Raw genomic sequence first — 24,959 nt, forward strand, 5'->3', positions numbered from 1 at the left:
GTTCAATTTAGCACGGTGTCATTTGTTGACTGATGGTCAAGGAGCAAGTCTGCCCCATTCAAAATAGCAATAAAAAATAGAGTAATCAGAACAACATATAACATGAACTGCAGAGTCCATCCACAACCTGCATCAATTAAACCTTGCCCAAGATCCAAGACTATGGCACCAACTTCCAGCAGCATTGAGTGACAGAGAGAGTGAGAGAGAGAAGTCAAACACTGGCACATTCCTCTGGGAGCAGTGAGAGAGAGAGAGAGAGAGAACGAACGAGAACAAACTCACATGCAGGCATCTTCCCCTGGGACCAGTGAGCAAGGGGGAGAGCGAGACCAGTCAAACACAGAGAGGTGATGCTGAACTTCCGCTCACCTTCTGCTCTCGTCCTCATTGATTTCAAACTTGCTCAATACTTTAATCAGCAAGGTATGGGATTGCACCCCGTCTCCAGCCGCCTTGGCCTCTAGGCTGCATATTCCTCTCAAAACCTCACTGATCTCCCACGGAGACAGCAAGGTGCCAGGTCTTTCAATTGGCCTGAAAGCACACCAAAAAAATGTAAATTAGAGGTTCCAAGCTTAGTAACAGAATCATATTTGAAAGAAGTAGTAAAGGAAGTAGTTTCATGAACTATCTGAAGGACATTGCTTTTGTTTGTTTTGTTTGCTGCTGCCATTTTCATCATCATCAGTTAAGGTGGAACTAAAAGAGTCCTTGGCAGAGTCATGTATATCATCTTGCAACTGTTTCTAAGATAATCTCTTTCTTCTTGTCCTCTTATAACCTGTCCATAACCTTTGAGGTGGTTGAGCACATAATCCTCATCTTACCTCTCTACCTCTTTGGGACTGCACACATATGGATCCATTTTTATGTTCTCATAACTAAAGCAGTTCAATGATTTCTCTTCTCATTCAGGTCTCATTACTATTAAAGATCTTTCCCATTTCTCATGGCTTATCTCTTGTTGACTTTGTGAATACATTGAAATACATTGATGTTAAATGTTTTCTGATAGTATTTTGCTTTAATTCACCACACTACTCCATTATCTATATGTTGTATGATTGTTTGTCTAACACCCAGTAACGAAAAGTTAAAAAATTCGTCCAACCATTATTCAGGTAACTAAATCTCCACCATAAAATCCCACCATTAACTTTGATTTCTAGCACCTACTTTATTATCTGAGACTGATCTAGATTGGTTCCACTTTGGTGTTATATTTGACCTGGGGTTAGGCTACTGAATATGTATTTGGTGAAGGTTGACTGTTTTCCATCTGCTTAATGCTATTGAGTCCTGACGCTGCTTTGCTCATTTGTTATGCAACTTTGGTTTTTAAATCTCATTATTCTGGCATTCTCCATCTTCCAACTTTCGGAACTCAGTTCATCCAAAATATTGTTACCAGAATCCAAGCATGCCCTGCCTTTACTGACCTGCATTATTTCCCAAACAAGCCAAACTTAAGTTTTAAAATTTGTATTTTTGCTTTCTTCCCTGTCTCTCTTCGCATTTTTGTAACCCTGCCCAGCCCTATGATCCTGATATCTCTATTGTCCTTAATTTCTAGTGCTCCCTCATTCCCAAATGAATTGCTCCATCCTTGTCATGCTCTCCCACCTTAAACTTTAGAATCCCTTCCTTGAAGCTATGCCTGTACTGCACTCTACACTCATTTGTTCTTATTATTGGGTACTTTGGTGTCAAAGTTAGTTCCATAATGATCTTGTGAAGACCATAAGACACAAGGGCAGAATTAGGCCATGTGGCCCATTGTGTCTATTCTGCCATTCCATCATGGCTGATGGAGTATCCCTCTCAATCCCTTGGACACCCAGATAAATCAAGAAACTATAAACCTCTACTTTAAATTTACTCAGTGACTTGGCCTCCACAGCTGTCTGTGGCATTCAATTCCACAGATGCACTACCTTCTGACTAAAGATATTCCTCCTCATCTCTTCTAAATGGAATCCCTCTGTTCCGAGGCTATGTCCTCTGGTCCTAGATTCACCCACTATAGGAAACATCCTCTCCACATCTACTCCATCTAGGCCTTTCAATGTTCAATAAGTTTCAATGAGATCTCCGATTATTCTTCTTAACTCCAGAAAGAACAAGCCCAGAGACATAAGCACTCCTCATATATTAACCCCTTCATTCTCATGACCTTCTCCATGCCAGCATGTGTCTTCTTAGATAAGAGGTCCAAAACTACTCTCAATACTCCAAGAGCCGTCTGACCAATACATTTTAAAGCCTCAGCATTACATCCCTGCTCTTGTATTCTCGTCCTCTCAGAATGAATGCTAACAGTGCATTTGCCTTCCTTACCACCAATTTATCCTGCAAGCTAACATTAAGGAAATCCTGTACAAGGACCCCCAAGTTCCTTTGCACCACTAATTTCTAAATTTCCTCCCCCTTTAGAAAGTAATCTACGCTTTTATTCCTTCTAGGAAAGTGCATGACCATACACGTCCCTACACTATATTCCGTCTGCCACTTCATCCATTCCCCAATCTGTCCAAGTTCTGTAGACTCTGCTTCCTCAACAGTACCTGCCCCTCCACCTATCTTCATATTGTCTACAATGCTGTCAGTTCTGTCATCCAAATTATTGATGTATAACGTGGGGAAAAAAAAGTGGTCCCAACACCACCCTTGCAGAATACCACTGGTCACCGACAGCCAACCAATAAAGGCCCCCTTTATTCCCACACTTTGCCTCCTCACAGTCAGCTAATTTCTGTCCATGTCAGTATCTTTTCTGTAATGCCATGCGCTCTTAACTTTTTTTTTTATCAGCCTCATATGCAGCCACTTGTCAAAGGCTTTATGAAAATCCAAGTAAACAACATCCACTAACTCTCCTTTGTCTATCCTAACTGATATTTCCTCAAAATAATTCCAACAGATTTGTCAGGCAAGATCTCCCCTTAAGGAAACCATATTGACCTTGGCTTACTTCAACATGTGCATTCAAGTATCCTGTAAACTAATCCATAATTATGGACTCTTCTCCACTGAAGTCGGGTGGGCTGGTCTATAATTTTGCTTTCTTCTGCCTCCCTCCCTCTTTAAAAAGTAGAGTGACGTAATTTTCCAGTTGTCTAGAAGCATTCCGGAATCCAGTGATTCTTGAAAGATCATTACTAATGTCTCCATAATCTCTTCAACTACCTCTTTCAGAACCATGAGGTGTAGTTCATCTAGTCTAGGTGACTTAACTACCTTCAGATCTTTTTGCTTCCAAAGCACGTTCTCCTTAGTAATAGCAACCACACTCATGTCTGCACCCTGACATTTTCGAATTTCTGGCATACATTGTTAGGACAGGTATTGCTTTTTTTTTTGCTATTTTAATGATGCTGGAGAAATTGTAATGTGAGATGCAGAGATGGCGGAGGAACTGATTGCATATTTTGCATCAGTCTTTACAGTGGAAGACATCTGGAGTATACCGGACATTTAAGAGTGTCAGGGAAGTGAAGTTTGTGCAGTGAAAATTATGACTGAGAAGGTGCTCAGGAAACTTAATGGTCTGAGGGTAGATAAATCTGGACCTAATGGAATGCACCCTCTGGTTCTGAAGGAAGTAGCTGGAGAGATTGCGGAGGCATTAACGATGATTGATAGATGACTAGAAAATTGCAAATGTTACTCCACTATTTAAGAAGGGTGGGAGGCAACAGAAAGGAAACCATAGACCTGTTAGCTTGACGTCAGAGGTTGGGAAGTTGTTGGAATTGATCATTAGGGACGAGATTACGGAGTACTTGGAGGCACATGACAAGGTAGGCCAAAGTCAGCATGGGGGTTTCCTGACTACTGCAATTCTTTGAGGAAATTACAAGCAGGGTAGACAAAGGAGATGCAGTAGACGTGGTGTACTTGGATTTTCAGAAGGCCTTTGCAAGGTGCCACACATGAGGCTGCTTAGCAAGATAAGAGCCCATGGAATTACAGGGAAGTTACTAGCATGGGTGGAGTATTGGCTGATCGGCAGAAAACAGAGTGGGAATAAAGGGATCCTATTCTGGCTGGCTGCCAGTTACCAGTGGCATTCCATAAGAGTGGGTGTTGGGACTGCTGTTTTTTTACGATGTATGTCTATAATTTGGACTACAGTATGTCTATGATTTGGACTACAGTATTAAGGGATCTGTGGCTAAATTTGCTGATGATACAAAGATAGGTGGAGGAGCAGGTAGTGTTGAGGAAACAGAAACCCTGTAGAGAAACTTAGATAGTTTAGGGGAATGGGCAAAGAAGTGGCAAATGAAATACAAATACAAGTGTATGGTCATGCACTTTGGTGGAAGAAATAATTGGGCAGACTATTATTTAGATGGAGAGAGAATTCAAAATGCAGAGATGCAAAGGGACTTGGGAGTTCTTGTGCAAGATACCCTAAAGGTTAACCTACAGGTTGAGTTGGTTGTGAAGAAGGCGCATGTAATGTTGGCATTCATTTCTAGAGGTATAGAATATAAGAGCAGGGATGTGATGTTGAGGCACTATAGGGCACCCATGAGACCACACTTGGAGTATTGTGTGGTGTTTTGGGCTCCTTATTTTAGAAAGGATATACTGACATTGGAGAGGGTTCAGAGAAGATTCACGAGAATGATTCCAGGAATGAAAGGATTACCATATGAGGAATGTGTGGTAGCTCTTGGGCTATACAGTATTCCCTGGAGTTCAAAATTATGAGGGGAGGGGGATCTCATAGAAACATTCCGAATGTTAAAAGGCCTGAACAATTATTTCCCATGGTAGGGGAGTATAGGACAAGAGGGCACAACTTCAGGATTGAAGGACGTCCATTTAGAATAGATGTGGATAAATTACTTTAGTCAGAGGGTGGTAAATCTGTGGAATTTGTTGCCACAAGCGGCTGTGGAGGCCAAGTCATTGGGTGTATTTGAAGCAGAGATAAATAGGTTCTTGATTAGCCAGGGCATCAAAGGATATGGGGTGAAGGCAGGGGAGTGGGGATGACTGGAAGAATTGGATCGGCCCATGATTGAAAGGCATAGCAGACTCGATGGGCCGAATGGCCTACTGCTCCTATATCTTACTGTCTTATCTTAATGGCATGCAGGGCAGTGTTGGAAATAACAGAACAAGTCATTGGGTGTATTTAAGGCAGAGAATAACAGAACTTCCCAGGATCATGAAATACAAGAAGGACATTGTTAGACTGAAGCAGAATAAACAAAATAAGTTAGTAGAATAGGCAGAAGCATGGAATATGATATTTGATAACTAATGGATCAGGTGGTATATTTGGCCAGAAAAGGGTTACCACATAATGGAAAGAATGTTGTAGGCATTAGAGTTCAAAAAGAATTTGCAAATATGGTACAAGGAATGAACGTCTGCTGTTAGAAGGATGGATGAGTGAGGCTGGGATTGATTTCTTCGAAGAGGCTTTGGGGATATTTGATATATGAAATGATGAAAAGTAGAAGTTGAGAGTATTTTCTCCTTGGTGGAAGGGGTCTGAACTAAAAATAAAGTCTAAACACCAATCTAGGATAAAGAGGAATAGAATTGACAGTGATAGAAGGATCAACTATTTTTATACAGCAAGGTTGAACTCTGGAAAATGAGTGTGGAGGTGAATTCTATAGTGGCTTTTAAGAGGAAATTATCGTAAGAGACGAATTTTGCAAGGTTACTGGGAAAGGTAGGTGAACCAAACTAGGAAGTTGCTCTGATACTCAGCACTGAAAAGCACCAAAGGACAGCTTATAATGTAACTATTCTATGAAACACTGAGGAAATAAATTGTTAAATCTGTATGTCCTCCCCATGGAATGTGTGGGTTTTCTCTGGGTGCTCTGGTTTCCTCCCACAGTCCAACGACTTACTGGTTAGTATGTTAATTGGTCATTGTAAATTTTATCATGATTAGGCTAGAGTTAAATTGGAGGTTGTGGAGCAGCACGACTTGAAGGGCCAGAAGGGCCTATTCACGCTTTAACTTAATAAATACATAAAAGCATAAATAAACAACGAAATAAATTAATTAATTTAACCCCAGAGTTGAAAATCAGTTCACAGTAACGTTGGCATGGACATATTTTAGTCTTAGTCCATAAATGCTGTTGGTAATTAGTTCCTCCATTTTGTTCTTCAGTTGGTTTGGTATTAGCATTAACAAAGACGGGAAACAATTCCAGAATGTCAACAGAAGTCCCTTTGTCACATCCACTCTTGGAAAGGAAAAGTAAATACTGTCACCTGCTGCTGTTTGGACTTCCATCGTCCATTCTGTTATGTGGATAGAGAATTGGACTCTGGTCACTAGTTTCATCTGTTGAATCCTATTTATGTTCATATGAGAAAGACCCTGATGGTTGAAGTACAAGAATTGATTGTAGAGTTGAACATCATCAAGGATTAAATGAAAGGGAAATCTATAATAAATATATAAATATACAAGTGTCCTTACGTGTTGCATTCTGGGAAAATGGTACATTTTGATGATAATGATGTAAATACTTAAAAAGGTAGTCTTTGGTGGAAAAGTCAGAGCTACTGTTTAAAAGTAATATTTTTAACTTATTCCACTTTGTTTTTCTTCCGGTTAGGAGATCAAGTTTAAGGAATGTTTCTGATCTTTTTGTGATGGGAGGAGCTCTGGTTCTGGAGTCTGCAGCTCTTCTTCATTGGTTGGAGAGAGGGGGCTATGGACCTTTAGGAATGACTGGGATATCTATGGGAGGACATGTAAGTTTGAACATTTCTAAGAGAAATATTATGGATCAGGCACACTCAAGTAACAATGTTCTCATGATACAGCAACAGAGATTCAACATAAGACTCCAAGATGATATCTTGCCTCCATGTTGCTGGGTTTAGGATATCTTTGGAAGGGTTGCAGAACATACTGGGCAGGGGGAGTAGAGAGGATGATCATCTGGGGTTGTGGTATATATTGGTACAATTGACAAAGTTCTTGTATGGGGATAAAAATGTCCTGAGCTAAATATAAGTAAGGTCTGAGCTAAGTTTCAAAGGAATAACTTCAGGATTACTCCTTGAGCCACTCAAGGATAGATGAGTGTGTAGGTAGGAAGGAGGATGCATTAGATTTCTGAGGCACTTAAAGCATTTTGGGGAAGGTGGGTCCTGTACAAACTGAAGAGGTTACTTCCAGGAAGGAGTTTGACTGCTATTATATTGTGTGGTATAAACTAGCACTGTTGGGTTGATTTTACAGAGACATAATTACAAGGAATCAAACATGGGAGCATAATACTAATAGATATTTAACATTAAGAAGACGTGGGAAAGAAAAGGTCAATTAGAGGTGCTAATAAGAGGTGAAGTAAGTATAGCTCTGAAAGACTATCTAAATTCAGTCCTGATGAGGGATCTAGGCCTGAAGTATGGACTGTTTACTGTTTTCCTTAGATGGTACCTGACCTGCTGTGTTAACCTAAATTTAACTGTAGAATTCATTTGGGTAGAGCAGTATTTTATTTGAAACAGAGCAAGAGAAAATTGTATTCCCCAAACAGTAGGCACACTATAAAGGCAAAGATCAAGTAGTGCATTAATCATAAATAAATTTATTTTTTGTAGTCTGGTGAATTAGGGTAATTGGCAGGAAGCAACATGTAGGGATGTTGGAGGATGGTTTTCACATTGGCAGTTCATAATCGGAGGGGTGTCACAGGGATCCATGTTGGTACTTCAGTTATTTACAATAAATCTGATTTAAGGAGGAAAATATATAGAAGAGCTTGAAATAGGATCATCTAAGCAACATACACAAAATGCTAGAGGAACTCAGCAGGCCAGATAGCATCTATGGAAAAGAGTAAACAGTCAAGATTTCGGGCCAAAGACCCTTCATAGGGACTAGAAAAAAAGATAAAGTGAGATCAAGAAGGTGGGGGAGGGTAGGATGAAGTACAAGGTGGTAGGTGATAGGTAAAAATGGGAGAGGGGAAGGGGTGAAATAAAGGGCTGGGAAGCTGATAGGAGAAAGAGATAAAGGGCTGGAGAAGGGGAAATCTGATAGGAGAGGGTAGAACACTATGGAAGAAAGGGAAGGGGGAGGAGCACCAGAGGGGGCTAATGGGCAGGTAAGGAGATTAGGTGAGAGAGGGAAATGGGAATGGAAATGGTGAAGGGGGAGGGGCGCAAATACCAGAAGCTCGAGAAATCGATGATCTTACCATCAAGTTGGAGGTTACCCAGATGGAATATGAGGTGTTGCTCCTCCAACCTGATTGTAGCCGTAGAGGAGGCCATGAACTGACATGTCGGAATGAGAATTGAAAGTAGAATTGAAGTGGGTAGCCACCGGGAGATCCTGCTTTTTCTGGCAGATGGAGTGGAGATGCACACTAAGATGGTCTCCCAATCTATGTCGGGTCTCACCGATATACAGGAGGCCACACATGGAACACTGAATACAGTAGGTGACCCGAACAGACTCACAGGTGATGTGCCGCCTCACCTGGAAGGGCTGTTTCAGGCCCTGAATGGTAGTGAGAGAGGAGATGTAGGGGAAGGGGTAGCAATTGTTCTGCTTGCAAGTATAAGTGCCAGGAGAGAGATCAGTGGGGAGGAATGAATGGACAAGAGTCATGTAGGGAGCGATCCCTGTGGAAAGTAGTGGGTGGGGGGGGGGTGGAATATGTGCTTCGTGGTGGGATCCTTTTGGTGATGGCAGAGGTTACAGAGAATTATGTGCTGGATAGGGAGGCTGCTGGAGTGGTAGATAAGGACAAGAGTAACTCTATCCCTGGTGTGGCAGCGGAAGGATGGGGTGAGGGCAGATATGTGCAAAATAGAAGAGATGCGGGTGAGGGCAGCATTGAGATGGAGGAAGGAAAGACCCTTTCTTTGAAGAAGGAGGACACACTTGGGTTGGAAGAGCAACACCTTGCATTCTGTCTGGGTAGCCTCCAGACATGAACATCGATTTCTCGAACCTCTGTTAATTGTGCCCCCCTACCCCTTCATTTCCATTCCCCTCTCTCAGCTCATCTCCTTACCTGCCCATCATCTTCCTCTGGTGCTCCTCCTCCTTCCCTTTCTTCCATAGTCTTCTACCCTCTCCTATCAGATTCCCCCTTCTCCAACCCTCCATGTCTTTCATCTATCAACTTCCCAGCCCTTTACATCACCCCTTCCCCTCTCCCAGTTTCACCTATTACCTACGACCCTGTAATTCTTCCTCTCCTCCCCCCACCTTCTTGATCTAACTTCTCATCTTTTTTTCCCCAGTCCTGACGGAGGGTCTGGGCCCAAAAGCTGACTGTTCACTCTTTTCCACGGATGCTGCCTGGCCTGCTGAGTTCCAGCATTTTGTGTGTGTTGCTTGGTTCCAGCATCTGCAAATTTTCTCATCTACAGGATAATTTAGTTTTGTTTTATAAAATATGGGAAATGATCATGAACTCCTATTGATAATTATGTGTTTTAATTGCTATAATAGAACTTAAAATAATTTTCTTGGGATGAGTAAAGAAATAATAAAATTTCATCATAGAAAAAGATGACCCATGGTTACTTCACCTTCCCCAAAAAGATTGTGATGCTGATGGGTAGGGAGGTAAGTTGTAATATGTTTTTGATTCTGTATAGCTTTTGCAATGAAAGTTTAATTGATATAATAACTTTGGTTGGCAGCTGAATTTTTATATTACTGACGAAAGCCTATAGATAAAATGGCTTCCAAAGAAGCCTGATTTGCATTCAATGTATTGACATACTAAAAATTTGATTTGTAGATGGCGTCATTAGCTGTGACTAACTGGCCCAAGCCCATACCACTAGTACCCTGTCTATCTTGGTCAACAGCTTCAGGAGTTTTTACTACAGTGAGTAAATGCTATTGGTCTCATTTGTATCTAAAGAAATACTTGAATGTTGTAAGAAATGAATGGAAGCTTTCTAAGTTGCAGCAAGCTGTTGACAGTTTTGTGAGTTTGTGTACTGCCATTAAACTTGTTACTTCTGACATGTGAAGTATATTTTTCTGAAAAAAGGAGCTAAAATCTTTCAATAATTGTAACTTTCTGTCTGCTGACCAACTAAACTCCAAGCCAAATTTCTCACTGAGGTATCTTCTTGTTTACCTACTATACTGTAGCCACAGCTCCGAGTGACTTCACATTGCTGATTTTATTTTAAACCATCAACTTTACTTCCTTTTTCCTCTTATTTGATATATGGTTCTCACTTAATCTCGACTACCACATAAACCATAAACTCTCCATATTTCATACCATATTGTTATTTTGACATCGTTGGTATCTCTCACTTCCATCTTAATTGCTGCCTTGGGTCTTCTCTGGTTCGTTCCATTATCCTATAAATTGCTCGCAAACTTCAGTCATGCTTCAACACCAACATTGTGGAAAAGCATATCCCAAGTTATTTAAAACCAAATTCTTGACAGAACCAGATTTATTGAGCATAACTGGTCTAGCCATAAAGCAAATAATATTGACCCTTGCTGTCATCACCCGTAGTTGCCCACTAATTCAGGATTATCTTGAATGCCACACTTCAGAAAAGATCTAAAAATTGCAGTTGACTAAAATGATTCCAGAGTTACGTGGATAGGCTGGAGAAGCTGAAAGAGAGGAGATTGTGAGGGTATCTGATATTTAAATCATGAAGGGTTGAGACAGAGTTAAGACCCTTTCTTTGTCAGACAAAATTCTGAAGAATCATCTTCAACTTGACATGCTAACTCAGTTTTTCATCTCACAGAAGAGACCTAATCTGCTGAGTATTTGAAGTTTTTCTTTTGATATTCAAAGCAAATAGAGAATTGTTTCATTGGCAGAGGGAATCAACTCGGGTACATAAAATGATGGTGATTGGACAAAGGACCAGAAGTGATATTATTTTTCACAAAAAGTTGTTATGGTCTGAAATTCACAAAGGCTTCAAAAAGAGTTGGATAAGAGTTTCACAGTAAAGAATTTGCAGGGAGTTGGGGTGTAGGACCAGCTATATTGCTATTACATAGACTCAGTATGAACTGTGTTATAATCTTTCTGTGGATCTCCATTATCCATATACACTACATCAAATGCACTGACATCATTGAACTTCCTTATTACCTCCTCAAAAAAATTAAGTAAAAATACCAGTCATTACCTTCTGTTAACAAAATTCATGCTAACAGTCCTTGGTTATTTTTTGCCTTTATAAATGAGTTAGAATTCTCAGTAGTCGTTCCAGAAATTTATCTGCTGCCAAAATTAATCGATCTGGCCTGTATTCTGTTTACCTCTTGCTTTTCACAATTAACAATGGTGCAATGTTATCACTCCTCCATGCTTGGAGTGTGCCTCTGCAGTGGGCTTCCTTGCTTTTCTCAGTAACCTAAGAGTATATTTGGACCCATAGATTTATCACCTTTCAACAATATTAAACTTCTTAACTCCACCGCTTTTACCATTTTTATCCCATTCAGTATTTTACTCTTCCTTTTTAATCTCAATTACAGTATTGTCCTCCCCTTGTGAAAATATGCACAAAATTTTATAACAACATTAATTGCTCATGACTGGGACAGTTGTTTTTTTAATCCCTAATAGGTTATACTTCCTTGGTGATGTTCTTGCTGCTTATGTAATAATAAAACATCTTGAGAGAATAAGATTTTAAAAACCTAGTTTTATTTCACACCCTTTCATTTATCATTTCCTATTTTCTGTACATTTCTTGGCTTCCTGAAGGATTGAGCTGTGTGTCTGATGTAAGCTTCCCTCTGTGCATCTTGTTTCCCAGAAGACTAGATCTGGCAGCCTCGGAGTTCTTCAAATTAAGAGCATATTTACCCTGAACTTCTTGAATGCTTCCTGTTGCCCTGACACTGACTTACCTCAAATCACTATTTCCAGTTCACTTTTGCTAAACTACTTTTAACACATTTTTTTAAATTCATAATTTTCAAATTTTAAACTGTCACTACTCTTTTGTCTTTCTCCTTTGGTTAAATCTTGACTAAATTATGGACACCATCTCAAAATCAGTCTTCCCTTGATGCTTCTTCCACCTGCCCAGCTTCATTCCCTCAAACTAAAACCAGAAACTACCCGCTTGTTGGGCTTGACACATATTAGCTGAAAAGGTTCTCCTGGAGAAAGCCTAGAAAATGAGTGCTCTCTACACCATTCACACTAATTACGTTCAGTTAATATTAAGGTAATTTTAATGCCTTATTTTCACTTTGCAAATTTGCCTTTAAACTTGCACCCCTACCTCTTTCAAACCAGAGTCCACAATGCGCTCCAATTAATAAAATTGTCTTTTTGTTCCTCCATACATAGAAACATAGAAAGCCTACAGCACAATACAGGCCCTTCGGCCCACAAAGCTGTGCTGAACATGTCCTTGCCTTAGAGTTTACCAAGGGTCCACTATTTTCATTTTCATTCCACAGTTTCAATTTCATGAATCTTTTAATGCATTTCTTATACAGCCATTTTTCTTTCACCAGTTTTTCTACCTTTTCTTCCAGTCCATTTTGATTACCTTTCTCTCTGAAATTCTGTTTCACATTCCAAACATAATTGACAACACAATACTCACTATTAAAAATAAAGGCATCCGTTAGTCTTGCGAGACCATGGATCTGCGCCTGGAAAGTCTTCACTCTCCAGGGCGCAGGCCTGGGCAAGATTGTATGGAAGACCGGCAGTTGCCCATGCTGCAAGTCTCCCCTGTCCAGGACACGGATGTTGTCCAAGGGAAGGGCAAGGGCTGATACAGCTTGGCACCAGTGTCGTTGCAGAGCGCTGTGTGGTTAAGTGCCTTGCTCAAGGACACAACACGCTGCCATGACTGGGGCTCGAACTCAGGACCTTCAGGTCGCTAGTCGAATGCCTTAACCACTTGGCCACGTGCCCACACGATTATTAAAAATAATGCATTTAATACATTAGGCAGTTGTCTGTTCATTAAACAATAGAAAAATTTGCTTTATTTTGTAATACAAGAATGTGTTGAATCCTTGGCTTTAAGATTTGGACATTTGGTGTTTTATTGTGTTTCCATTGGCAGGGTGTGCTGAGCAAAGCAGTGAATTGGAGAGAACTGGAGAAACAATATGCCACTGAAACAGTTTATGAGGAAGAAATTATTAGATTACTAGAATACTGTGGAGTAAGTTTACTTTAATTTCTAAAGTGCTGCATGTCACAACACTGAAGGTAATCATTGTTCTCGTATAGTGCTGAAGAGGAAAATAGTGCTGAGTTAGAAGATGGGCCATGACCTTTAGAAAGAGCCAAATGTCCTATTCCTGCTTCTCTTTCTTGTGTAACATCACAGGGGAAATAAAGTCAGCAGCCATCCCTAATTTTCCCAGAATAAAGTGGATGGCACTGTTGTTTCAGAGGACAGTTTAAGAACTGACTATGTTGGTGTGGTACTTATAGGGCAGACCTGTAAAGAAAGACAGCTCTCTTTCCTTGATTCATTCCTCTCTACTTCTGTCCAGTAATTGAGTACCACCATATTAAGTGAGCACTGGCATCCTGAAAAAATCCTTGATTATGGGCATCTTTTGTTGTATCAGACTTCAAGCATACATTTTATTCCAAGTTCTGTCTTGGGAGAAGATTACCAGGCAGATGGAGGAAAAACAACAGTGATGTGGCTAAACCAGATGTGTGTGTGTGTGTGTGTGTGTGTGTGTGTGTGTATATATATATAATATTAGAAAAATATATACCATATCATCAACTAACTCCTGAGAGTTGCTGACCCATGACCACTCAAAGCAGAGGAGAGGTATTTGGAATGGTATGTAGAACCTTGATTACCTGCATCAGAAGTATACCATGTACACAGACTTTTACCACCCTGTCAGGGTCCTTTTGCCCATCTGCAATTTCTACATTGGCCTCATCAGTCAACTCATAATTTAGACCCAAAGGGGAAGCAAGTTATTCAGAGGGACTTCTTCAGAGGAGGAATAAAACTGGTAATGACTTCCAGAGGACCAGGGTCCCCATTAATCCTATGTTTCCGGCAAATACTGTGCAGGCTTTAATTATTTACTTTGTCAGCAATACTTTGAAGTACAATTAAGCCAACAGAAATATCAGTATAACCTCAAGAGGTTTAAGACTAGATATAAATAGTTTCCAGGAAGCAAATTATTCTTTCTAATCCCATTTAAAATCTTACCTCACACCATCAAGGAAAAAATATCTTTTGATAATGGAAAAATAATGCATAGATAAATTATTGTTTAACATTGATTAATATTGGTCTACTGTTTGAGCACTGAACTGACTTCTAATGAATGCATGGTGCTTGGAATAATTTTAGATGATTCTGCTTTGTATGTTGTGGCTTTTCATACAGTTTGTCAAGAAGCTCAAACAATTCCAAAATAACGAGTTTGTTTCTGGTTATATAACTCTATAATAATTGTCAAACCAAAAAAATCACATGCTAGAAATCTGAGGTAAAAAAAGAAATGGCTAGATCTCACAGCGTAGTTGGAGAGGAGTGTTCACAGGTTAGATCGATTGTCTTTCATCTGATGTAGGAAAAGGTAGAATTGAACCATACGTTAAGTTGCAGAAGAGGGAAGAGTGGAGAGAGCAAAGATAGTAACTGTGATAGGGTGGAGACCAAGAGAGAGCGAATGACACAAGTGGTGATGATGCTAGCTCAGAAATGTGAGTATGAAAGCTTGTTAATTGCATCTGATCTGTTTGCAGAAAGTGTAAATTTAATATTAATGAAAATATTAGAGAAAATGAAAATATACTGGAACTGTGAAATGCAAAGTGCCAAGATTGCTACAAATCTGAAAATAAAATCCTGGAAATATTCAGCATCTGTAGAGAGAAAAAATGTCATTAACGTTACAGGTTAACATGAGAACCTGTCTATTTAACTCAGGCTTAGCTCAGAATAGCACCTAGTAAAAATTCAAAGTTGAAAGTAAACTTTATTATCAGAGTACATACATGGCACCACATACAATGCTGAGATTTTTTTTTCTGTGGGCGTACTTAGCCGGTCTATAGAACAATAACTATAAACAATCTGTGCAAATGCAGATAATAAATAAACAGCAATAAATAATGAGCATGAAATAACAAGATAAAAGAGCTCTTAAATGAGTGTAGTTATCCTTTTTTGTTCAAGCTGGGCCTGATAATTGTGAGGTAGTAATTGTCCTTGAACCTGGTTGTGTGAGTCCTGAGGTACTTGTACCTTCTACTTGATGGCAGCAGCGAGAAAAGAGCCTGGCCTGGGTGGTGAGGATCTTTGATGATGGATGCTGATTTTCTATGGCAATGTTTCATGTAGATGTGCTTAATGGTTGGGCAGGGTTTTACCCGTGATGTATTAGGCTGAACGCACTAGCTATTGTAGGATTTTCCGCTCAAAGGCATTGGTGTTCCCATTCCAGGCCACAATGCAGCCACTTTCCAGCACACATCTATGGAAGTTTGCCAAGGTTTTTGATGACCTGCTGAATCTCTGCAGACTCCTGTGGAAGTAGAGGCGCTGTCATGCTTTCTTCGCAGTTATATTTGTATGATGGGTCCAGGACAGGCACAGGTCTGCTGAGATAGTGAATTTAAAGTTACTGACCTCCTCCACCTCTGATCCTCCAATGATTACTGGCTCATGGATCTCTGTTCCCTGTTCTGCAGTCCACAATCAGTTCATTGGTCTTATTGACATTAAGCGAGAGGTTATTATTACACCACTCAGCCAAATTTTCAGTCTCCCTCTTGTATGCTGATTCATCATCCCTTTTGATAGAGCCCACGACAGTGGTGTCAACAGCAAACTTGTATTTTGTGTTGGAGCTGTACTTAGCCACACAATTCTGCAAGAGTATTTCAGTGTTTTTGGATAATGTGCTACATTTAATCAATAGAGTCAAGTTTCAGGTGACCTTTTTCATACTGACTTAATATGGGATACCAATGTTTGAAAACTAGCCAGGGCTACCTAAAATACCTAAATGTACATTGTTATATCTCTTATTTTATCCTAACCATCATCTCAAAACCTCTTTTTCCTATTATGGTATTTCTTCCATGTTAATAAACATGCAAAGTACTCAGGTTCCTGTGCCAGTACTCTGTAGCACCATATGTAGGTTTCTGTATTGGTCCCTAAACAGCTCCAAGCTCATGTTATACCTGTTTTACTAATTCACTGTATGTATTGTAGAAAGCTTTTAAGTTATCTTCAGCATTAGTTGCCAGTTTACTCTTATTCTTGCTCTTTGCCCTTGTTTTCTTCTTCACTTGCAGTTTGAGCTTTCCATATTCAACTTGTTTCTTTTTTGTATTAACCTGACATCTGCCATGAGCCCCTTCTTTTTGTTTCCTCTTACTTTTGATCTTTCTCATCATACAGAGAGCTCTTGTTTTATTGTTAGACCTCCCCCTGTCAAGCACGTTTCTAGAAAGCCTACCTATTTTCCAATTGCCTACAATCACACTGTTTTCCACTGGGCTTTGGACCACCTGGACAGCAGCAATACCTACATCAGGCTGCTGTTTCTGATTTACAGTTCGGCATTCACCACCATCAATCCGCAGTTTTACTGAACAAGCTTTGAAACTTGGACCTCTGTACTTCCCTCTGCAACTGAGTTCTTGACTTCCTCACCGGAAGACTACAGTTAGTACTGATTGGTGATAATGTCTCAAGGGTGCCTCCTTAGCCCACTGCACTACTCCCTCTACACTTACTTTGACTTTCTGATTAGACACAGCTCAAAAAGCAGCGAGGAGACATACAGAAGTGAAATAGGTCAGCTGGTCTAATGGTGTCATAATACCAACTTTGCAAAAGAACAAAGAATTGATTGTAGACTTAAGGAGGCAGAAGTTGGGAGAAGACACACCAATCCTCATTGGGGGGTTAACAGTGGAAAGGGTGAGCAGTTTCAGTTCCTGGGTGTCAACATATCAAAGGATCTTTACTGGGCCCATCATATTGATGGAGGCACGGCAAAGGCATGCCAACAGCTGTACTTCAATAGGAGCTTCAGGAGATTAGGTATGTCACTGAAAACACTAGTAAATTTCTGAAGGTAGATAGACACTTCATTGATCCCAAAGGAAATCACATTGTCACAGTAGCATTACAAGTGCACAGATATACAAACATCAGAAGTGAAGTAAGAAAGAATAAAAAATAAGTTGTCTCATACAGTCTAACGGTTGGTGGGGGGTGTCATCATTTTCCTGGCTATAGGCTGCAAGGGTAAGAATGACTTCATATGGTGCTCTTTGGAGCACTGCAGTTGTCTTAGTCTATTACTAAAAGTACTCCTCTGTTTAGCCAAGGTGGCATGTAGAGGGTGAGAAACATTGTTCAGATTTGTCAGGAAGTAAAGGCGACTCTGGCCTTTCTTGTACATGGCCTCTGTGTTGGTGCTCCACTCAAGTCTGTCATTCAGATGCATCCCCAGGTACTTGTAGGTTCCTCACTACATCCATGTCTTCACTATCAATGATAACAGGGAACAGTGCAGGCTTAATCTTCCTAAAGTCTGTCACAATCTCCTTTGTCATACTAATGTTGAGCTGCAGATGATTTCAGCTTGCACCATCTGACAAAGTTCTCCACCAGGGTCCTATATCCGTCCTCCCGTCCTCCCGTCCTCCCATCCTCCCATCCTCCCATCCATTGCTGAATCATCAGAGAATTTCTGCAGGTGACATGACTCAGTGTTGCATATAAAATCTGAGGTATACAGGGTAAATGGCAGGATACTTGGTAGTGTGGAGGAGCAGAGGGATCTGGGGGTACATGTCCGCAGATCCCTGAAAATTGCCTCACAGGTAGATAAGGTAGAAAGCTTATGGGGTGTTAGCTTTTATAAGTCGAGGGATAGAGTTTAAGAGTCGCGATGTAATGATGCAGCTCTATAAAACTCTGGTTAGGCCACACTTGGAGTATTGTGTCCAGTTCTGGCCGCCTCACTATAGGAAGGATGTGGAAGCATTGGAAAGGGTACAGAGGAGATTTACCAGAATGCTGCCTGGTTTAGAAAGTATGCATTATGATCAGAGATTAAGGGAGCTAGGGCTTTACTCTTTGGAGAGAAGGAGGATGAGAGGAGACATGACAGAGGTGTACAAGATAATAAGAGGAATAGATAGAGTGGATAGCCAGCGCCTCTTCCCCAGGACACCACTGCTCAATACAAGAGGACATGGCTTTAAGGTAAGGGGTGGGAAAAGTTCAAGGGGGATATTAGAGGAAGGTTTTTTACTCAGAGAGTGGTTGGTGCATGGAATGCACTGCCTGTGTTAGTGGTGGAGGCAGATACACTCGTGAAGTTTAAGAGACTACTAGACAGGTATATGGAGGAATTTAAGGTGGGGGGGGCTTATATGGCAGGCAGGGTTTGAGGGTGGGCATAACATTGTGGGCTGAAGGGCCTGTAATGTACTGTACTATTCTATGTTCTATTTTCTATGTTAATGGGAAAGGATCCAATACAGTCCCCTGTGGGGGCCCCAGTGCTGCTTATAGCTATGTCTGACACACAGCTCTGAAGCCGCACAAACTGTGATCAGCCAGTATTCAGGATACAACAAAAGTGCCAACCTGCATTGAACGGAGCTTTTCCCCCCAACTATGAGGGTTGTATGGTATTGAAGACACTTGAGAAATCAAAAAAAAACTTGATACTCACAGTGCTGTCCTGCTTATCGAAATGGGAGTAGGCTCTGCTCAGCAGGTAGATAGCAGCATCATCAACTCTAATGTAGGCAGACTGCAGGGGATCGAGGGCTGACCTGACCATGGATCGGAGGTGAGCCAGGACCAGCCTGGCTGGGGTCTTCATGATGTGTGAGGTCAGGACCACAGGATGGTAGCCATTCAAGACTTTCAGTTGGCCCTTCTTGGGTACTGGAACCACACGTGATGTTTTCCACAGAGTTGGGACCCTTTCTAGACTGAGACTGAATAAAAATGCACGGGAGGATGTCACACAGCAGTTCAGCACACTCCTACAGGACCTCGCGGTTCACACACCATCCAGTCCCAATGCTTTGCCGTGCCTGAGTTTCCCCACAGCCCTTCTCACCTGCTCAGTAGTGATGTACCATGGAGAGAGAATCATAAGAGGCTTTAGAGGGTTGTAAACTCGGGCAGCTCCATCACGGACTTAAGCCTCCACACCTTTGAGGACATATTCAAAAGGTGCTCCCTCAGGAAGGTGATCTCTATCATTGAGGACATGCCCTCCTATCAATACTTCCACCGGTGGGGGAGGGGGGAGGTACAGGTGCCTGAAGACTCCCGCTCTATGCTTGTACTGTACTGTCGCCGTAAAACAACAAATTTTAAGATTTACGTCAATCACAGTAAACCAGATTACGATTCTAATCTCTGACTCTCCAGTTATCTTAACCTTGTCTGGTCTCAACCAACTAAAGTCGATTAATTAGCTGTTCTTCAGCTTACCCGTTGATCTTTTCTGTAGAGACTCTAAAGCTTGTGATACTCGGATTATAGCTTTGTCCATTTGTCCGATGATACTACCTCTGTTACTGGAGTACAAATATTACAATAGAGTCCTCCTGAATACTCTCCCTTGTTCTGTCATGTACACTTTTATGGCAATCCATATTTCTCCCACTTCTCTCATTCTTGCACTTCTATGTAATTACTATAGAAATGTGCTTTTCTGTATCCTTCATTCTGGGTATTTACCGATTGAATAAGGGCACCTATATTGTTTCAAAATGTAACCCATATTAAATCACACAAACTCTCTTTGATCATTCTATCTTTCCGACAATGCAACACTCCGCTCAATCAATATTTCTGCTGCTTCCCAGCCCAAACTATTCCTTCCATTTCTTTTCTTTCTTTCCTGAACACTGCATCCAAGAACATTCAGTTCTGAATGCTCTTTTGATTTGCACCAGAACTGCCTTGTGTACAAGACTACACTACAATCATATTAAAAGCACAGAATTATTGTGTTAGAACTATTTTCAATTGTTTCTAAATGTATTGCAGACTATATTTTCATAGGAAATCTGAAAGCCAAAATTTAAATTTTGCAATGAACAGCTGTTGTGTGCTTCAGTTAACATAATTTTGCTGTGCTGGGATATGCAAATCAAGTTGTATAGGTTGTATTCTACTAGTTAAGGCCAAATATACAAAATAAATTAAACAAAATTAAATACAAAGGGAAGTACAACAGATTTTGAAAAATGAATAAACTTGCACTTACATAGTATTTTTATTACTTAAGGATGACCCATACACTTCACGATCTATGTAAATTTTTAAAAATTTAATGCAAGAATAATATCGCCCACCTTTCAAACCATTGTAAACCCTCTCCACCAGCCACATTATACTTGTTATAAGGATGCTGAAAATTTGTAAACTGTAATCCAGATCTGTTTAAGAATGTTCAAGTGTAACTTAGTTAATAACATATATGAATTCTTAAATCATGCAGTGCTATATTATAGTTTTGACTCTGAATCTTTTAAGGTTAGAAATAATCCAACTTGACTTGTGTGCTTATTCCCAGTTTCAGATCTGCCAATTAACAACACATTCTTTAAAGCAGAGGGTAGATATCACAATGAACAGTTTGGATTTGGGTTGCTAGGCTTGATGACAGTAAGTGCCATTTAAATGTGCACAAAGATTGAATCCCATTTGTCTGTTGAATACTGTGGTAACCTTATAGATAGAGGTCAATTTTAACATTAGCATGAGCTTAGCAATGTGCATTTTCATTTAAACACTAATATTTTTAATATAATAAATGGTAAGATTCAAAGGTTCATTTATTTTCAAAGTATACCACTCTGAAATTCTTCATTTCTCTGGGTAGCCATGAAACCAATAAAGGAAAAGAAAAGAAAGGGAGCACGATCTTCAATTCCCACCTCCCTGCAAAAAAAAACAATGAACAAAAGCGGAACAGGCACATCAACCCCCAAATCCACACAAGAACCGAGCAGAATGGATCAGACACATCGACTCCCAAATTCCCCATTTCAAATTACTTTCTCTATAGAGATCACATGTAGATGTATTTCTTTACTAAAGATATTTTTAATACCAAAAGTATGTGATTTTGCAGAATGCTAATAAAGGCTTAAAATTGAGTTGAACAGAAAATGAAAACCAAGTTAAGCTCTCATTATATTCAAGTTAGTTGATGATAGAAAGCTGGGTGAAAAAGTAAACTGACAAATATTCAACAGTGAGAACAGTGGGATTGATTGAATAAAATGGAAGAAGAGAAGATGTTAGAAAATGTGAAGTAATTCATTTAATAGGCAGAGCAGAAATGTATTTTATATATGGTGATAAACTAACAAGTTTTTAATATTAAAAGGTGTCCATGTACATGAAATACAGTTATAGTACAGTAGATTCTGGTTAATTGGGATACATTGGGACCAGGGCATTTTGGCCCAATTAAGTGGCTGGCCCAATTACTCATTTTCATAAAAATAGACAGATACTTTATTGATTCCAAGGGAAATTACACTGTCACAGTAGCATTACAAGCACACAGATATATAAATAATAGAAGAGAAGTAAAAAAAGAATAATAAAAAAAAGTTACCTCAAACAGTCTAACAGGAAGGGGTCATCACTTCCCCGACTATAGATTGACTCATTATAGAGCCTAACGACCGAGGGTAGGATTAACCTCATATAGCACTCTTCGGAGTAGCACAGTTGTCTCAGTCTATTACTAAGAGACCATAAGACAAAGGAGCAGAGGTCAGCCATTCGGCCCATCGAGTCTGCTCCGCCATTTTATCATGAGCTGATCCATTCTCCTATTTAGTCGCACTCCCCTGCCTTCTCACCATAACCTTTGATGCCCTGGCTACTCAGATACCTATCAATCTCTGCCTTAAAAACACCCAATGACTTGGCCTCCACTGCTGCCCATGGCAACAAATTCCATAGATTCACCACCCTCTGACTAAAAAAATTCCTTCGCATTTCTGTTCTGAATGGGCGCCCTTCAATCCTTAAGTTATGCCCTCTCGTACTAGACTCGGACCCCTGTGGAACACCACTAGTAACCAGCAGCCAACCAGAATAGGATCCCTTTATTCCCACTCTCTATTTCCTGCCAATCAGCCAACGCTCTATCCACATATGTAACTTTTCCGTAATTCCATGGGCTCTTATCTTGTTAAGTAGCCTCATGTGTGGCACCTTGTCAAAGGCTTTCTGAAAATCCAAATATACAACATCCACTGCATCTCCCTTGTCTAGCCTACTGGTAATTTCCTCGGAAAATTGTAATAGGTTTGTCAGGCAGGATTTTCCTTTAAGGAATCCATGCTGATTTCTGCCTATCTTGTCATATGCCTCCAGGTACTCTGTAACCTCATCCTTGACCATCGACTCACAGCAACTTCCCAACCACCGATGTCAAGCTAACAGGTCTATAATTTCCTTTTTGCTTCCTTGCCCCCTTCTTAAATAGCGGAGTGACATTTGCAATCTTCCAGTCCTCCGGAACTATGCCAGAATCTATCGACTTTTGAAAGATGATCGCTAGTGCCTCCGCAATCTCCACAGCTATTTCCTTCAGAACACGAGGGTGCATTCCATCTGGTCCGGGAGATTTATCTACCTTTAGACTATTCAGCTTCCTGAGTACTTTCTCTGTCGTAATTGTGACTGCGCACACCTCTCTTCCCTGCCACCCTTGAGTGTCCAGTATACTGCTGATGTCTTCCTCAGTGAAGACTGATGTAAAATACTCGTTCAGTTCCTCCGCCATGAATTGCTAGGATTTTCCATAGGGTCCTTTGTCCTACCATAGCCTCCAATGTGTCCAGTTTAACTCCTATAACAGAGCCAGCCTTTCTAATCAGTTTATTGACCCTGTTGGCATCACCCATGCTAATGCCATTGCCTCAGAACACCACCACATGGAAGATTGTACTGGCAACAACAGACTGGTAGGATGTGAAGGAGAGGCCTGCATACTCCACAAAGACCTCAGTCTCCTCAGGAAGTAGAGGCAACTCTGACCCTTCTTGTACATGGCCTCTGTGTTGGTGCTCCGCTCATGTCTGTCATCCAGGTGCACCCCCAAAGTACTTTTAGGTCCTGACCACATCCATGTCCTTATCATCAATAGTAACAGCGAGCAGTGCAGGTTTAGTCTTCCTAAAGTCCATCACCAACTGTTCGACAAGACCTCCACGAGGGTCCTGTATTCATCCTCCTGTCCTCCCTTTATATACCCAACAATTGCTGCTCAGAGAATTTCTGCAGATGACATGACTCAGTGTTGTATTTAAAGTCTGAGGTATGCAGGGTAAACAGGAAGGGAGTCAATATAGTCCTCTGTGGGGCCCCAGTTCTGTTTATAGCCATATCTGTCACACAGCTCTGAAGCCACACAAACTGATCTGCCAGTCAGGTAGTCCGTTATCCAGGATACAATGGAAGTGCCAACCTGCATTGAACAGAGCTTTTCCCCCAGCAATGTGGGCTGTATGGTATTGAACACACATGAGAAATCAAAAAAACGTAATCCTCAGTGTTGTCCTGCTTATCCAAGTGGTGGTAGGCTGTGTCCAGCAGGTAGATGACAGCATTGTCGACTCCAATGTGCTCTTTGTAGGCAAACTGCAGGGGATCAAGGGCTGATCTGACCTGGGTTGGAGGTGAGCCAGTCTTCATGATGCGTAGGGTCAGGGCCACTGGACGGTAGTCATTCAAGACTTTTGGTTGGCCCTTCTTGGGTACTGGCACTGTGCATGATGTTTTCCACACAATCTGGACCAATGTCCCAGATGTTGCAGAACAAAGTTTAGAGTCTGCCTTCAACGCCTTTGGTAGTGCGCTGTCTCGACCTGTTGCTTTTCCTGACTTTAACCTCTTGATTGCCTGTATGATTTCTTTCTTAGATAGATTGGCACAGTTGATATCCAAGTCCGATTGTGCTTCTAAAAGGAGATTCTGCAGGAGGTGGTCTGTTCAGAAGCTCATTGAAGTACTGTGCCCAACATTGGAGCTATTTGTCTTCCTTAGTTAGGACGTTTCCATCTTTATCCTTCACTTAGGTGTTGATCTGGTTGAATTTGTGAGCTAGTTTCTTGGTAATATCATATAGTTCTTTCATATTCCCATTTGCTGAGGTTTTCTGCTTGGGCTGAAAAGGTGTTGATGTACTCTGTCCTGTCCCTCTTGATGTTTCTCCTTGCATGTTTGTGCACTCTGTCATATTCTGTCTGTGCCTCTGCTTTCTCGTTCCTGATTCTGCTTCTACTGCATTTTTCTTTTAGTGTTCTCCTCTTGTTGATTGTTTCCATCGTTCCTGGTGTAATCCACTCTTTATGCTCAAATCTCCTTTTTCCTAGCACTTCCTCAAGTTTCATTTATTGCCTCTTTGACAGCAGTCCATTCGTCTTTGATATCAAGTCCTCAAGTGCCTGGAACCTGTTGGAAAGTGTGAGGGCAAATCTATGAGCTGTTTCTTTGTCTTTCAGTCGCTGAATGGGTGGTGTGTTGCTTCTTTTTAGCTTCATCTGTCTGATCCTGCATCTGCAGCACGTTTCACTCTTGTATCATGGAGTATTCTTCAAAAATTCTTTGAGATACATGCGTGGTCAATCTGGTTCTCTGTTACCTTGTTTGGTGACATCCATGTTTCCTTGTGTATTTGTTTGTGTGGGAATAAGCTTCCTCCAATAACTAGCTGAAAATTAGCACATTTCAGCAAATTCTTCCCCATTTTTGGTCATTTCTCCAAGACTATGTTTTCCCCTCACCTGTTAATATCCTGCAGTATCCCTGCCTATTTTAGCATTAAATCTTCCATGACAATGATCAGGTCTTTTTCCTTCCCTCTGCTGATTACTCCATTGAGTGCTTTGTGGAACTCATCTTTGTCTGCTTTGTATGCGTTTGTTGGTGCATAACATTGTTATCTT

General features: G+C 40.8%; 1 protein-coding gene across 1 annotated transcript in view; it reads left to right on the plus strand.

Annotated features, from left to right (window-relative positions):
* The window catches only part of abhd18 (abhydrolase domain containing 18), a 58,499-nt gene that overhangs the window by 22,978 nt on the left and 10,562 nt on the right, over positions 1-24,959 (plus strand). The window contains exons 9-11 of the mRNA XM_072256153.1: positions 6,609-6,747; positions 9,768-9,857; positions 13,060-13,161. Coding sequence (XP_072112254.1) covers positions 6,609-6,747; positions 9,768-9,857; positions 13,060-13,161 — 331 coding nt within the window. The remainder of the gene's footprint in view (positions 1-6,608; positions 6,748-9,767; positions 9,858-13,059; positions 13,162-24,959) is intronic.

This window comes from Mobula birostris, chromosome 4 (genome assembly GCF_030028105.1).
Source record: "Mobula birostris isolate sMobBir1 chromosome 4, sMobBir1.hap1, whole genome shotgun sequence".
Taxonomy (NCBI): domain Eukaryota; kingdom Metazoa; phylum Chordata; class Chondrichthyes; order Myliobatiformes; family Myliobatidae; genus Mobula; species Mobula birostris.